Consider the following 16,538-nt stretch of genomic DNA (forward strand, 5'->3'; position numbering starts at 1 on the left):
TGGTCATGAGGCTTAATGAGAGCAAATGCTGGAGCTAATTAATCAGGGCGGTAACAAGCATTTTTAAAGTAGAAGGAACTCAATATCAAAACACGAGGTCCGTGTTTCTCAGAAGCACCTAAACACTGGATAGCAGCAGGTCTTAACCTTAGAGGAAAAAGAAGAAAATGTCTCATAACTTCTGATTTTCCACATAATCAAAATGGCTCAAGGAAAATGGTAATAAATTAAGTATACCCTTCAACAGAAACTCTTTTGATGAAAAACTGTCAGACTCCTCTCTCCAGAAGAAAGTAAAATTTGGCAGTGGAAGGTTGGCTTGGATTCTCTCAGGCAAGGAAGCAGAGGTAATTCTCTGTGTATTTGGGAATGGCTGTAACACTTCTTGCACACTTTACTGAATGTTTGCAAATACCATTAACAAGAAATAAACATTCACTGGGCTTTCATGTGTGTCAGGTTCTCTACATCCACTAAATTTTACTTTACACAACATATTGGGGGTCATTAAAGCTGGAGCTTTGGTATCATCATATAGCTAAAAAATAGCTTGAGTAGGAACTAGACTATTCTTTCATCTTCTGTTTAGGCATTAGGCTGACAGAAAAAATTATGTGTAGGGAGATGAGCATTCTTAACAGTTAACTCCACTTCTAACAGACTTTCTTCAGAATTTAGGACTGAGAGTGCAAACAAAAAGACATGCCTAAACCAGGAGTGCAAAAGAATGTGGCAGAATGATTCTTTTCCACCAACCACATGGCTAACTTGCACCCTCAGGCCACCCCAAATCCAGTAGCATGGCCACTCTTTGAGGAAAAAAGACCCTGATCTGTAGTGTTCGCAGATTTACGTGGTGTAAAGACTCCTTCATGGCTGATTTCAAGCTGTCCACATGATGTGAACTGACTTTAACAATTGGTTCCCACAAGCCCTTAGGAGCTGGCTTCAGCCCACTGCTGCAAATAAGTAATACCTATTTATTACCTATAATAAGAGATGCATTACAGCACTTAATAATTCTACCATGGTGAAAACTCTTTAGTGCTTGTCCAATAAACTTGTTCCTTAAGCTAAATTCAGTTCCTGTTTAATGTGAAATCACACTGCTCCCAATAATAGGTTCTTTGGACTGTGGGCTAGTCTGGTAAAACTTAAGACATCAACATCATCACCATCATCACGATGGTGTACGTTTATAAATAACACAACATCGATACTAAATATTTATTCTTCACTACAATCCCATAAGGCAAGTGCTGTTATGTCTGACTGACAGATAAGGAAACAAACACTCCAAGATGATGGAATTTACTATTAAGCGGCAGAGCAGGGCATTAAAGTTCGGCAATGAGACCTACCGCCAGAATCTGCGAAAGCTGATTGAATTTAAGGTCAGAGACAATATTGTGCTTTATGCGCAAAAATCTCCGCAGCTTTGCCTTTGAACAGGCCTAGATGCAGGTGAAAATTAAATTCAAAAGCCAACTGCATGTTACCTTCGTGTCATAGCAACCTCCAGGACTTGGGTTAAGTGAGTTCAGGTCTTCACGACAGCAGATGGTATTGCAGGGATCGCCCTTACTGTAAGGGTCCTTCTTATAATCTAGGAGGAAACAGTGATGGGGAAGACGGTGAGCACTGGCTGTTCTGATATACACCTGCCCACAGGAAGCTTTCTGGACTTGTTCAAGTCTAGATAATCAGACAGTCCCACCCCCAGTGGCCTCATTGGCCCAGCAGCTCTCCAGAACCTTGCACAGTGAAGAGTGGATGGAAGAGTGAATAAAGGATAAATGTGCGTCACTGTTTTCCAACAAAATAGATACAAATTTGATACTATTCATCAAAAATAAGTATTTATGAATAATTTTTGTTGTATTAGCTGCTTCTGTCCTTGGAAGAAAACCAATGTTTGGGTTGAGGGCGAGGGATAAAAAGAAAGTACTCTGTATGGGTTATTTCTTCTGTGTTTCACATATTATTTTTTTCAGTGAAAAAAATCTGTAGCATCTTCTTCCCTGTCATTTTATAAAAGAGGACAAAATTCTGTTGAGTATAAAATATGTATAGTATTGATTGAATACTAAATACTTAATTCAACAACTTCTTATAATTCCTTGTAGTACAGAGGTGGATTCTTTACGTGAGAAAACTTACATGGATAAGAAAAGGAATTTTGAGGGATGATTCTTGAGAAATGTGTTACGTACTGTTGTATCGCATGATATATTTCATGGATGCCATATCAGTCACGTGCCCTTGGTCACGCCGGAAGATTTTGGCTCGTGAAGCCATATCATAGGAGAACTCCAAACCCAGCTTCTGAACTAACATTGGATAGCCACTCCATCTGTAGATTTTTTCATGGAAAGGAATGTTGTAGGAGGGCCAGTATCCTGATTTGGGATGGAAAGGAAGGAAGGTGAGATTGACAGGGAGACAGAAAAGAGAGATGGAACAAAAGCATGTTATTAGCGATAGCTTCTTTTGGAAATCGGCACAGGTGTGTGACTGCAAAATGATACTATAAAGAAAATAAACCTTTGAATGTGAACACTGGCCTTCAAACCGATCCTTTTAAATTTACAGAATCAGTATACATCTAGATGGTTCCATCAGGGAAAGAAGAGCATCAGAATTCTTTGGTTTTCACCCAAAATTCTTAAAGCAATCTATTAACCAGAAAATAACCTTATGATTTGGATAACAAAGTGTAACACGGAGCGGTCTGGGGAGCTGGTTTTAAGTGCCCCTGGTTCCTGAAATGCCAAGAGACAGTTTCACAGCGTGGCCCTAACAGTGTGGCCAGGTGCCAATCACGGGACAGTGGAAGAACACGGTACCTAGAGTTCAGAAAACCTGAAGTCTAGGCTCAGGGCTGAATCACCAGGTCTTAGGCAGTTAACCTTTATTTGCTCTTTTTAACAGGGAGAGGGAAGGGGAGAATCCATAATTTGAGGAGATTGGAGATGATCTTTAAGGTTCCAGCAGGCTTTAACTTCTTCGTAAGCATTCCTTAAGGCTTAGCTTCATCCCAAGCTCCATAGCGTGCCAAGGCCATAGAGTGCATTCGTCACTAAGCATCAGACACGTGACACAGCTCCAGTACCATCGATATTTCAGGAACAGCCCCGATTCCAGTGGCTTGGCTATTGTCTGTAGGACAGTTAGTCAACATGGACTCCTCCACCATTCAGGGTTGACTTCCCACCCCCATATTGTCTTGGCCTTTGTCTGCCTTTCTCCCTTTTTAATGCTTTATAGGATCCCGTACTCAGGGGTGAGGTTACAGAGATTTAAAAACATGACAAGAAAAAGACCAGCATCAGGAAGAACTGAGATAAAGACAACACTGAAATGACAGGCTAAAATCACGTTCGTTACTACAGTATAGCTAGGTTATACACAGACTTAGGGGTTAGACTGCCTGGATCTGAAGCCCTGGTTCTGCCATCATTGGGTATGTGACCTTAGACAAATTATTCAACTTCCCTGGGCTTCAGTTCCTTCATCTATAAAATGTGAACAATGCAAGTACTTACCTTCCGAGGAGGATGATGAGCATGAAATGAGTTCAAACAGATGGACTGCTTACAATAGCGTCTAATACTTGGTAAGCATTAGATGAATATGAACTATTATAATTATTATACTTCTCTTTATGTGAATGCAGCTCCAATGAAATCAAAATGGCTGCTTTACACTTCACATTTTCATAAAGCTTCATGACTTACAAAAACATTTAAAACAGATAATCTTGTATAATCTCACAACAACCTAAAGATGTATATAAGCATTCCCATCCCTCCTTATAAGAAAGAGATAAGGGTTCAGAGATGCCCAATACCTCCCTTCTGACCAAGGACTTCCAGCAATATACCATAGCCGCTTCCAAATTCTAGGAGATCTGTGGAACTTTCTGTCTTTTATTATAATGGCTATATGATATCACGTAAGTGTTTGGGCAAATCACATGTTTCTGAGCCTTTCTTTCTTTACAGTAAAATGGTAACGATGCTACTTATCTGGAAGTGTACTAATGAAGATCAAACAAGAGAACGGAAGTAGAAGGCCCCACTATACTCTACTATATACTACTAGTATAGAGCAGACAATGAATTCGACACTCTGTTCTTCCCACCGCCGGCAAAACAGCTACAGACAGATGAGCGTCAGATATTTTTTAGTCTCAGGGTAGCTTTCTTCGTGGGATCTAGGAACGAGATGGCAAAGAACCGGCCTGCCATTCTATAATCAGCAGCAGTCCAAGAAAAGGCCTTGCATCATCTGTGCCCTTTAACACACATCTCCCCTTCGAGGCTGCCCATTTTATCAGGCCCTTACGAGCTGGAAGGGCCAGCCTTCAGGGTCAGACTGCTGACTTCCCAGTTTTGAATTGCCACCCTAACCAGTGACCGCCAATGATTTAACGTCTCTCTTGACCTGGTGGTATCTGATCTTTCGGCAACTGAAGTCTCCACCTTCACTAACTGTTTTCTGAGTATTACGAGCATTTGGTTGGTGTCACCATAGTATGTCTGGGACCTGGGAGCGGACCGGGCCTAATTCCCGGGGTCCATATCTTCCCTTGGTTCCCTTCCTGCTCATCTATCAGCTGATCTATTGCAACGGCTTCCTAATTAGTCTCCCCCCTTCTCTCTGACTTCCAGGCTAGTCTCCCTTTTTGAAAACTCCCATTTTCTAAACTGTTTGGCAGGTTATAGAGGCTGATGTTTTTCCCTCACCACCACCGTCCACTTCACAGCCCTTCCTCTAGCTATCTCGAGCTAACAGGCTCTCAATCACACCACGGTTTTCAGGCCTCCCTTTGTTAGACCTTGTCCCGTTGTCAAATCGCTGAGCTCTTTTCTGACCTTTAACCGTCACTCAGACATCATCTTCACTCTCATTTATTCAACTAATATGCACATTTGTTGTGTGGGCCACACACCGTGCGATGCAAGATAAGGGTGCTTGCTTTGTTTCAGCAATGTGCTCAAGAACTTACAAGAATTATCGCAATTCGTTCTCATGACAACTTGCTGAAATTACAAAGGTCCGCACTCCCACATCCCAAACCCTTGGAGGCCAGATAATTCAGAACTCAGGGTTTGCAGATTTTAGGACAGGAACGGGGTGTGCATGTTACATACGGCGTTGCGGTCTCTGTGGGCCACACCTCATAATCAGAGGCATTGGAACTTCTGTAGCCTTCTGTGTAGTCTCCCCGGAGGAGAGGAAATAAAGACTAAATCGTTCAAGTCTGCCAAACTACCAGAGGGGTCGTTTTTGCTACCGAAATGAGGTCAGGTCAGGTCATATTTTGCTACTAAGTTTGCTAGGAAAAAAACAAAAAAAAATTTTGAAATGGACAAAGTGAGGCTTGGAGAGAGTGGATCATTTGCCCGAGGTTTTGAGGAGCAGAGATTCAAATCAAGGCGGTGTCACTCTAAAACCCACGCTTCAAACGTTGGGGCTCTGGTCTTGCCCTCCAGACCCGCCTTCTCTGATCCTCCCACTGACCGCGGGCCCCCCCCACCCCGAGCTTGGTGCCGCGGACGTTACGACCGCTCTTTCCTTCTGGGTTCTAATGGCTGTTCACGTGCCTCACTTCTGAGTTTCTAAAGGTCGGAGATTTGTACCTGCAGCCATGCTTTTCCAGTCCCTGGGCCAGGGAAGCACTTCGGTAAGTATTTGCTGAATTTGACTAAAGGCTTTACCCAGGAACCCAGGAGAGAAGGTAATATTAGGGCTATGAGAAGTCCTAAGACTATAAATGCCTGGCTTTGTCCCAAACTATACAATGTCATGTAAGAGTTTGAGGGGCAGTTTTACATGTCGTGCTGAAGCTGGTAGTTCTTTCCCAGCGTAACTAGCAATGGCTTCCCCATCCTTTCTTCCCCACCATACACCCTCCCCATCGTACGGTCCCATCCCACACACTCCCCACCACATACGCATGCACACCCACAGACTCATCAGACTTCCAGACCTCTGGTGTAAAGACAGTACCTTTCCGTAGAATCTCCGTTTGGTCGGAATATTCTACATAGGTAGGAATTTGCTCCACAACGTACAGAGTGCCTGTGTCAAGGCTGTGCTTCGGCTTTACCTTCTTCAGGTCCAGGACCATGTACTGATTGTTGTAGGTGCCTGGAATATTGGGAGACACGAAGTAGGGTATGGGTACGGCTCTACTGGTTAACTCGAAATCTAGACCTACGTACCTGCCTAAAAGCTCTTCTGCTGGCCACTTACCAGAGTTGAAGTTTGAGAAGATCTCCGCCCACTGCCTGCCATCATTTGCCATCATATTGGCCACACGGACTCTTTGCCATGCGAGGAGAGACTGGGGTACCACGAGCTTGAGTAGGGTCTTATTATACACGCTGTTTGTGGTCTGTAGCAATATCAAACCACTGCTAAGAATGTAAAAGTCATCCAGAGACTCCAAAAACCCTACAGGAGAGACAAATATACAAATCAGCATACATATAGCTGGTATATCCGACCAACATTATCAGTATAGAGCTTTGTAGACACAACGCATTTTGCAGACAGTATCCGTTATTATGATCCTTGGTCTGCAGTAGCCTCTCTTGGTTTGGGCTCAGCTCTGCGGTGGTTACTTAACAGCTGCTTATAAAAAGGGGCCAGTGGACCTCTGATCCTAGATTCTTTATTGATATTTTTGATTTTATAATTTAGACGATAAAAATATATTACATCAGGACTATACCAATTTTCCAAAATGATAAACAGAAATAGATCCCCACTAACTAGGATTTTGCAGGAGAACTTATAATTAGGGAGGGGTATTAACAGGGTTCATTGTTGGATAATAAGATTATGGATGTCTTCTTTCTTCTCTTTCTACTTTTCTGTATTTTCCAAATTTTACATAATGAGTCTACAGTGATTTTTAGAAAGAGGAAAACCATCTACACTTATAAGTAAACATGGTTTTGAAACTGGGATCCTGACACTCTGGGTCAGTCCATGCTTTTTATACATGTTGGCAGCAATACAGGGAAATCAGTGAAGCCACAAGTCTTTTTTAAGGGCCTATATTGTGCTTTATGCTGTGATGATTGTGGTAGAAATCAGAGTATTATCAGATATAGCTGTAACAATGACACAGGATATACTGTCACCAGTAATGAGTTGTGATGGACGAATTGTCCGTGGTGAAGAAACATCAGAGAAGAACCCAGTGAGCGAGTTAGAAGGGAGCAAGGTAAAAAGGTCCTCTGGTGCTTCCCAAACTTACACCATTTTTATACCATCTTATCATTTCTGCCATGTCTGATCGCTTGTACTATTACTTACTTACTATTTTTTCCCTTAAATTAACTCTCTTTTCAAACTTAAAATACTTAACTTGTCACATACAATAATATCCAAGCCAGTGTTTTGGCTTTGTGTTTAATGTGTTTCAGAAAACACATTAAAACAAAATCACTTGCCCACAAACCACCTACTATCACCTCACCAGCACTGTGCAGGCCACACATGGAGAAACACCAGTGCAGCTGAAGCTTTGTAATCAGGAAGAACAAGATGAAGCTCAGAGAGGTGAGGGCACCTGTCCAGGACCACACAGCCAGCTGCTGGCAGACCTGAGCCTGGCGTGCAGGTCCCTGATCCAGTCCCGCGCTCTTTCCGCTAAGTGTGAATACCTCTGCTCAGCCTTCACGGCTCTCCTTCTTCCGGCTTAATGAAGGCTGGAGGAGGAAAGCTTCACGGACGAAGTACACCTGGAACTGAGTCTGGGAGCTTGTAAGAGAGCTGACTAGGGGGCACCTGGGGGCTCAGTCAGTTAACCAACCGACTCTTGGTTTTGGCTCAGGTCATGATTTCATTGTTGTGAGATCAAGCCCGCATAGCGCTCTGTGCTCAGCGGTGACTCTCCAGGAGATTCTTTTCCCTCCCTCTCCCTCTTCCCCTGCCCCTCCCCAAACTGATGCGCTCTCTCTCTCCAAAATAAATAAATAAAATCTTAAAAAAAGATAAAGAGCTGACTCGGGAGAGAGCAGGGATCACCACAGGCATGAACAAAGACGTACAGCAGGGATAGAGTGGCGTAGGAGTTTGGAAGTTTGGGGAGGTGGAGGCAAAGAAACATTAGAAAATACAGTTGGCCAAGGAAGACATCCAGATGGCCAATAGACACATGAAAAGATGTTCCACATCACTCAGCATCAGGGGCATGCAACTCGAAACTACAAGGAAGTACCACCTCACACCAGTCAGAAGGGTTAAAATCAAAAACTCAAGAAACAACAAGTATTAGTGAAGATGTGGAGAATGCAGACTGGTGCAGTCCCTGTGAAAGACAGTGTGGAAGTTCCTCAAAAAGTTAAAAATAGAACTACCCTATGATCCAGGAATTGCACTACAGAATATTTACCCAAAGAATATGAAAATACTAGTTCGAAGGAATACATGCCCCCTATGTTTATTGCAGCATTATCTACAATAGCCAAATTATGGAAGCAGCCCAAGTGTTCATCGATAGACAAAAGGGCAAAGAAGAGGTGGTATGTATATACAGTGGAGTATTACTCAGCCATCAAAAAGAATGAAGCCATTTGCAACGACATGGATGGAGCTAGAGTGTATTATGCTAAGCGAAATTAAGTCGGAGAAAGACAAATACCATATCATTTTACTTAAATGTGAAATTTAAGAAACAGAACAAATGAACAAAGGGAAAAAAAGAGAGATAAACCAAAACCCAGACTCTTAATTACAGAGAACAAACAGATGGTTACCAGAGGGGAGGTGGGTGGGGAGCAAGGGTGAAAGAGGTGATGGGGATTCTTTTCTTGTGATGAGCACCGAGTAATGCATAGAATTGTTGAATAGCTATATTGTACACCTGAAACTAATGTAACACTTCATGTTAACACACTGGAATTCAAGTTTAAAAAAAGAAAATATAGTGGGACATTCATTCATTTATTCATTCAATGAACAAGCTATTGTGCATCTCCTCTAGGCCTGGTCGGTATGGCTAGGGTGCAGTCAAATAACGGGATCACCTGAAGCTACAGATAAGACCCCAGAGGTGCAATGGGAGTCAGAGAGCCTGCATTTCAGTTCCCTGCCCTGCAGCTCACAAATTTGGCACTTCTTATTTTATCTCTCTGTTCCTCATTCCCTTCCTCTGATAACCTGGGACTAAGTGATGTCATTCAGCGCCAACGGTGTAATTTTAATTTCTGGAAATTTCTGAGTAGGAAAGTTACACGATGAGGGCCGTGTCCAACTAACTCATAATGAACCTCCACAAGGCTGTCGTTGGCCTATCAGAAATCTGTATAAATGACAGAAGATTGCACATTCCAGGTGGGATAAGGCTTGATGGCACCCTTGAGTGAAATTTTAAGGGCCAACTCCTCTTGGAAGATACAGCCTGGACGTTGGATGCACGGCTTGACAAGCAAAGTGTGGGATGGATTTCAATGACCGTTCATTCGCCTCTCGGGCTGGGGTCATTTTGCAGTCTTCAAACCGTACAACCGTAGTTGGCAGCCTTGGGCAGGCTCTCTGGGAGAACATCTCCACAGAGAGGAATGTCGTATTTCTGGCATAATAAACTTGCTAATTCCCTCCTTGTAGCAATCTCAATGAACACAAGAGGGCAGGCGTCCTTTAGTATGTGTGAGTGACTGCCACTAACATGTAAGGAGCCGTGGTTCATCCAAGAGCAAGACTGTTCATTAAAGATGGAAAAACGTAGGCCACCCAGAGTTCTGGAACAAAGAGAATGAACTGGCTTGCAAAACAGCTCTAGTCAAGATGGTTAGTTCTATGGTTTAGAGTTTACGATGAAATAAAAAGGAAAAGGCCAAGTGGGTTCAAAGTCCTGGAACATTACAAGAGAAACAAATGTTCTCAGGCAGTGTTGAGTTATATTCCTGCTTTTATCTGTCATTAGCAGCTTTGAAAGGCAGACAATTCTAGATCAGGGGGAAGTGAAACGCTCAAGTATGAAAGCCAGCCTGCAAATAACATGTCATTGCTGAATTTAATTAAGAAATAAAAGGGAACCCTGACAGTTAATAAATCTCAAGACTTAAAACAAGTCACTTGACTCACAAAAATAACCGGAGACCACTACCCTCAGATGCCAGTTAGACCTCTTGCTAAGTACAACCCAGAAAAAACGTAGCCTTGTTATCCTATCAGGTGCCTTTAAACGGAGCCCATTCCCGTAGTGCATTAATTAGCTGCTCTGAGGCTCCAAAGACCAAACACCCTCATTTCTTCCCAAAAGAGTAGAATCAGTGCCGACCAAGATCATAACTAACACACATCTCAGCATCAGGAGTATGGCTCGTGTTTATAAAAAGAGCTGTGCTGCGTTTCTTCACACACACGCCACCCCGCCGTGTTCTCCGCGATGTGACTGCAGCATCTCCCATCAAAAGATGTGTCTTTCCCCATCTCCACAACCTGGGCTGCATGTGGAACTTGCTTCAGCCAACAGAATGGGCCAGTTCTGGGGCTAGGCCTCAAGAAACCTCACCCACTTCTGCTTACTGTCCCGGAACCTTGTTGTTGTCTTGTAAAGAAGCCCCGTTGAGCCTGGTCTCTGTGAGAGTGGCCACGTGGAGGGGGACCGACCATCTCAGCCAAGGTCAAGTTCTAGCCCGCCAACCCCCAAACGTGCAAGGGAGTTCTTCCAACGTCAGCAGAGCTGCACACGCACTGCACGGCCAAGCACGGATGCCTGAGCGTGAGAGCTGAGGGGTCTAGAAAGAGCCACTTAGCTGACCTGTGGACTCAAAAGCAATAGAAATCACATATTGTTTCCAGCCACAAAGTTTTGAAGGTTATTCTTTATACAGAGAAAGCAAACCGATACAATGATAATCATCCAATTATACAACATATTTTGTTTTAAAAGGTCTTACTACCATTTGATATTCACACAGGTGGATCTGACACTTTGGGAACGCTTTCTTCCTTCCCTCTTCCAAGGAAAAACAAAATAACTCTGTACCATGCTTTCGGCTTCTCTGCTTAGCCTCTTCCCCCTACGGAAGAGGGGCAGTGTGGGGGGCGCCGGCCTGTGCTGGGCGGTCTGCCTTGGTGTGGTTACACACGGAGTATATCCCGAGCACTGTGCAGGAGTTCCCAGTTCGGAGACCGTCTCAGAATTCCCTCGGGAGCTTTTCCGAAAGGATCATGCCCTGACGGCCCTCCCTGCTCCCCTCGGCTGCCCGCAGAGCCTCCACCAGCACCTCTGGTCTCGGGCTGCTCCCTGCGGCCTCACCCTCAGCAAGGGAAGCCCCGGGGGGCGCCCTGCGATCCCAGGACACAAAGTCTGACAGCCACTTATTTTGCCTGCTCGACAAGGGACTCCGTCTTCCGGCCTTCCCGCATGCCATTTACTTGCTTGTCTTCCTGCCAAGATCCTAACTGGTCCCATCAATCTCCACCTCTCCTTCCAGTGATTATCCCCTTTCTGCCTAATCCTGCAGCCGGGATGTGAGCCGTGGGGGATTCAGACTCGCAGGAGCCCGAGCTGCAGAGACTGAGGACCCTGCAGTAAAGGAGCGAGTGGGTCTCGTAAAGGTTCTTTCGAGTGGCCAGCAACAAGTCGGCTTTGTAGCTCATCGACATTCTGTCACCATCCACACCCAGACGAAATCTGCTTCTCTTCAATAGTGATCCTCAACTTATTTACTTTCTATGAATTTGTTTCCTGTTTCCTTTCCCATCTATCCCATAGCAGGTAAGATCCATCAGGACAGGGCCTTTTTCTGTCTTGTTCACTCCAGCACCGAGAAGAGGATTTGACACATAGTAGGCACTCACTAACTAACTGTTAAATCTAAGGAAGAAAGAGAAGGGAGCGGTGACTCACCCTGACCGTGTACCTACCAGACACCGAATATCTGCTTTAGAAGGATGGACACTGTCATCTGATCTTCACAAACATGGCACTTCGATGAGCTCTTTTTAAAAAAAACAACACTCAGCCACTTAAAGCGAATAAAATCTAAGACTGACTCTCAACACACGCCTCTTCCACTACACCCTATGCCTGACGAATGTGATGGGGACAGATGTGTCCTCTTGTTGCCAAATGGCAACAACACTTAACGACACGTGCAATGGAGCAAATACAGTAGAAACAATGAAAAAGAGAGTGAGTCATAGGGAGTCGCCGGTGTAAACAGGGTGGAGTAGGGGAAAATCACCTTACACAAGTATGGAAAGTAGAGTGGGATTTCTAAGATAGAAGGGAGGAAGTTTCCTGAGTTAGGAGGGGGAGAGACAGGTGTGGCCTGGGCACAGGAAGGCAGCAGTGTCCCGGGACAATGCCGAGAACAAAAGAAAAGTACTTCAGAAAAAAGAAATGAAGTGCCGTAAAATCTATCTATAATCCTTCGAAACAGGTGCCCTTGTTCTACTTTTATTTCTTTTCTTGCCTTGGTTCTACTTTTTAAAATAAGGCAGAAGACATAAATCTTGGCATGCATTAACTCGCGGAGTGTATGTACTTCAGCTTGACGATGCAAGGATCCGAGATAAAGGACGTAATGTGGAGTTAGTAAAAGAAATTTTAGTACTTGAAGTAGGCAGTTTTGTGACTTATGAAGGTGATGACATTATGGATTATGAGGGAGGCAACTACATTTTCTTGGAGCTCAGAGACTCTTCTTTCTTCTTCCTGTGCACCTTCTTTCAAGGATTTGAACTTCCATCAAGAAAAGGCTGAGCAAAGTCTTCGCTGCAGACCCGTAGAATTGCCAGCGTCTCAGTGGACGGGCTTGGATCTGGTGTGTTGGAATCACCTGCTGGCATGTTTGTTACAAACGCGCCAGCCCAGACCAACTGAGTAAGAATTTCCATGGATGGCACTTGGAATTTGCGTTTTTTAGCAAGCTCCCCTGGGAATTTTAAGTCTGAGGGGTGTGTATATGTGTGTGAGGGAGGTGATGGGATGCCTGGATGTTATGCAAAGGAGGGACGCCTGCAGGCTTGATGAGACACACTAAGTGCATTAGAGAACCTCACTTACAGATAATTCAGCTTGAAGACTCAGCCACTTAGGAATCATTGTTACTGGAATCCTCAATTAAAACACTTTGAATGGATGCCAGCTTTGTTCCCCAGCAAGAGCTCCACCCCCGTGGCATGCCTGGGAGGGCCTTGGAGCTCCTGGCTCTTTTTTAGTTTTAACCCTGTAACTTAAAAGCAAACTGGACCCTTCCTGAAACAACAACAACAACAACAACAACAAACAACGGGTGTTTACAGTCAGATATATTGCGTTTGAACTCAGTCCCCAACCCCTGAGTCTGGTGATTTTGAGCATGTTATTTAACTTTTCCGAACTTTTTTTTTTAATGCAGATACAATACCCTCCTTGTGAGGTTTTCATGAAAATTAAATGACATCACACACACCAAATGCTTAACGTAGTATCAGTCACAGCGGCAGGCACATAAGTAGGAGATAAACGAATACTGGGTTTTTTAAATTTCAATAACAAGTTGAGCACAAACAACTTTATAGCAATTTGTTTGAAACTTGAGTGCTGCCTAAACCCCATAAAACTAGTTAGGTCCTCTTCAAGTCATTTGTAATCAGGGTGGCTACAGAGGCGAGTCGCTTCAAGGTCCAACCTCTGTGCTGACCATACAGGATTGTATGGGAAATGTCTCGATAATAATTCCTGGACATCTTGGATTCCTGTTTTCAAATCAAAGTTGTAAGAGAGAGAGCAGTACGGAGAGAGACGATTCCAATCATTGCAAGGCTATGTGCTGGTCCTGGGGGCACGGGGTGAATGTGGAGTAAATGAACACGAAATATGAGTACGGGCTCTGAAGAAATGATGCATCGAGTACGAGGAAAGCTCACAGGAGAGACAGCTTACTCAGAACAGAAATGAATAAGATATCCGGAAAGTGTCCAAATTTTCGGAAAATAACAATATACTTCCAAGTGAGTCATGGGTTAAAGAAATCATGTGAGACATCACCAAATATTCTAAACTGAAGGAAAATGAAAACAAAACATACCAAAACTTGTCAGATGCACTGAAAGGAGTGCCTAGAAGGAAATGTATAGTTTTATTTTCTTATAGCAGAAAGCAAGAAGGATAAATTACCTAGGATTCTGCCTTAAGAAGTTAGAAAAAAAAATTGATGAAGTGCAAAGTACAAGAGAGAAAATGACAAAGATAAGAATGGAAATCAATGAGGAGGAAAATGAACGAACAATAGGAAACTAATCAATGAAAATAAAATCTGGTTATTGGAGATATTAGTAAAATTGACATACCTCAGGCTAGACTGAATAACAGAAAAGAAGGTATAGTGTCATGAATGTTGAAAGGAACTTCACTACAGATCCCACAGACAGACATCAAAAGGCTCATAGAAAATATTATAAATAGCTTTATGTCAATAAACATGATAACTTCAAAGAAATGAACAACTCTTTGAAAGACAAATTTTGAAAACTGCCTCAAGAACAATTAAAAAAACTGAATAGTCCTGTATCAGTGAAAGAAACTGAACTCATAGTTAAAAACTTTCCAACAAAAAGTCCATATCTAAATGCCTTAATTGATGAATTCTATTAAACATTGAAAGAAAAAAAAAATATTACCAGTCCTACACAAACTCTTTCAGAAAATACAGAAGAAAACAATAATTCCAAACTCAGATTATAAGGACAGGTTTACCGGGACACCAAAACAATTACAGGAAACCATAGACCAATATCTCTCATGAATATAAATGAAAAAATTCTTAACAAAATATTAGTAAGTTGAATAAAAAATAAAAAGAATAATATGACTAAATGGGGTTAATCCCAGGAATGCCAAGTTGGTTTCACATCTGAAAGTCAACCAATAGAACTCACCATATTAATGAAGGAGAAAAATCATATGATCATTTTAATAGAAGCTGAGAATTTCACAAAAATGCATTAAACAAAAACATTAAAGAAAACAGGAGGAGAGGGGATCTTCTTTAAACTTATAAAGGGTATCTCCAAAAACCTCCAATGAACATCATGCTTTATGCTGACTACTTCTCCCCTAAGATCAGGAACTAGCAAAGGATTTTCATGCCACGTCTAGTCCACACTGTGCTGGAGGTCTTATCAGTGCAATCATGTAGGAAAACAAAGACATACAAGGGCAAGAAGTAAAACTGTCTTCACGCAGAGAGGGCATGATGATGTATACAGAAAAATCCCAAGAACTCTACAAAATAGCTGTTAGAACTGACAAATGAATTTAGAAAAGTCTCAGGATACACAGTAAATATACAAAAAAATTGTATTTCTGTACTGTGATGGTTTTAAAATTATCATATATTCTTTGACATTCTTCCCTTTAGATAGATTAGATAGATTCTAATTTCCTTTCCTTGTATGTGGGCTGATCATAATAATGTGCTTCTAATGAATAGAATGTGGTGGAAGTGACAATGTGTGACTTCTGAGACTAGGTCATAATAGGCACTGCTCCTTCGGCCTTGTTCTTTTGCATCACTTGGTCTGGGGGAGGCCGGACAACGCATCAGGAGGGTACTTGAGCAGCCCTGTGGCGAGGCCCAAGGAGAGGGGAACCAACTTGCCAGCACCGCCTGGTCAACCATGTAAGTGAGTCACCCTGGAAGTGTATCCTCTAGTTTCCGTTAAGCTGCCAGCGATTTCATTCAGCCCCTCGGTCTTTGAGTCTTCAGCTAAAGACCTGTAAAGGTCTGTAAAGATACAGACAAGTAGAGACAAGCCATTCTCACTGTGTCCTAATCTAAATTCCTGGTCCACAGAAACCATGAGATACTAAATGATTATTTCATTTCAAGCCTCTAATTTTTGGAGTGGCTTCTTACGCAGCAAGAGATAAACTAGAAAAAGAAAGAACAATTGGAAAGGGAATAACATCAATTCTGATTAGAGTAGCAACAAAAATTATTTAGATAGCGAAATAACTAAAGGTATGTAAGACCCTTATAATGAAAACTACAAAACATGGCTCAAGCTAAGGAAGACGTAAATAGAGACCCAGTATTCGAGGACTGAAAACCCAGTATTATTGACGTGTTGATTTACTTTGAATTGATTTAAAGATTCAGTGTAATCGAAATCAGTAGACCTTTGCAGTGAGGTCTTCATACCCTGGTATTAACTACGTTTTTAGTGCTGCCATGCCCCATGGGATTTCTCTCTTTGTCTTACTTCCTTGGGTCGTGACTGCACAGCCAAAACCAATAGTCGGAGGAGGGCCGGCACGGGGCTGCTCTCTTCCTCCGTTGTTAGGTAGAAGAGACGATGGCCATTCAAAACTGGATGGGATGCTTCTAGAACAAGGTTACCTAGGGCTACCTTCTTTAGAGTTTCCAGAGCCCCAGGTGAGTTATTTTTTGCAGGGCTTCTGCCTATATAAACAATGTGATGAAGAGGCGAATTGCAAACTTCATAGGCCCATATGAGGTCTAGAGATTTACAAGGCTCAGAATAATGGGTATGTCTCCTCCAGTCAGTACCTGAGA

General features: G+C 42.8%; 1 protein-coding gene across 2 annotated transcripts in view; it reads right to left on the reverse strand.

The window, feature by feature from the left end:
* PLBD1 (phospholipase B domain containing 1) overlaps positions 1–16,538 on the reverse strand; it is a 55,827-nt gene that overhangs the window by 645 nt on the left and 38,644 nt on the right. For both annotated transcript variants that reach the window (XM_026502375.4, XM_044385217.3), the window contains exons 7-10: positions 6,262–6,462; positions 6,016–6,156; positions 2,214–2,399; positions 1,500–1,606 (exon numbers count right to left, since the gene is read on the reverse strand). In XM_026502375.4, coding sequence (XP_026358160.2) covers positions 1,500–1,606; positions 2,214–2,399; positions 6,016–6,156; positions 6,262–6,462 — 635 coding nt within the window. The remainder of the gene's footprint in view (positions 1–1,499; positions 1,607–2,213; positions 2,400–6,015; positions 6,157–6,261; positions 6,463–16,538) is intronic.

The sequence above is a fragment of the Ursus arctos genome, unplaced genomic scaffold (assembly GCF_023065955.2).
Source record: "Ursus arctos isolate Adak ecotype North America unplaced genomic scaffold, UrsArc2.0 scaffold_26, whole genome shotgun sequence".
Taxonomy (NCBI): Eukaryota; Metazoa; Chordata; class Mammalia; order Carnivora; family Ursidae; genus Ursus; species Ursus arctos.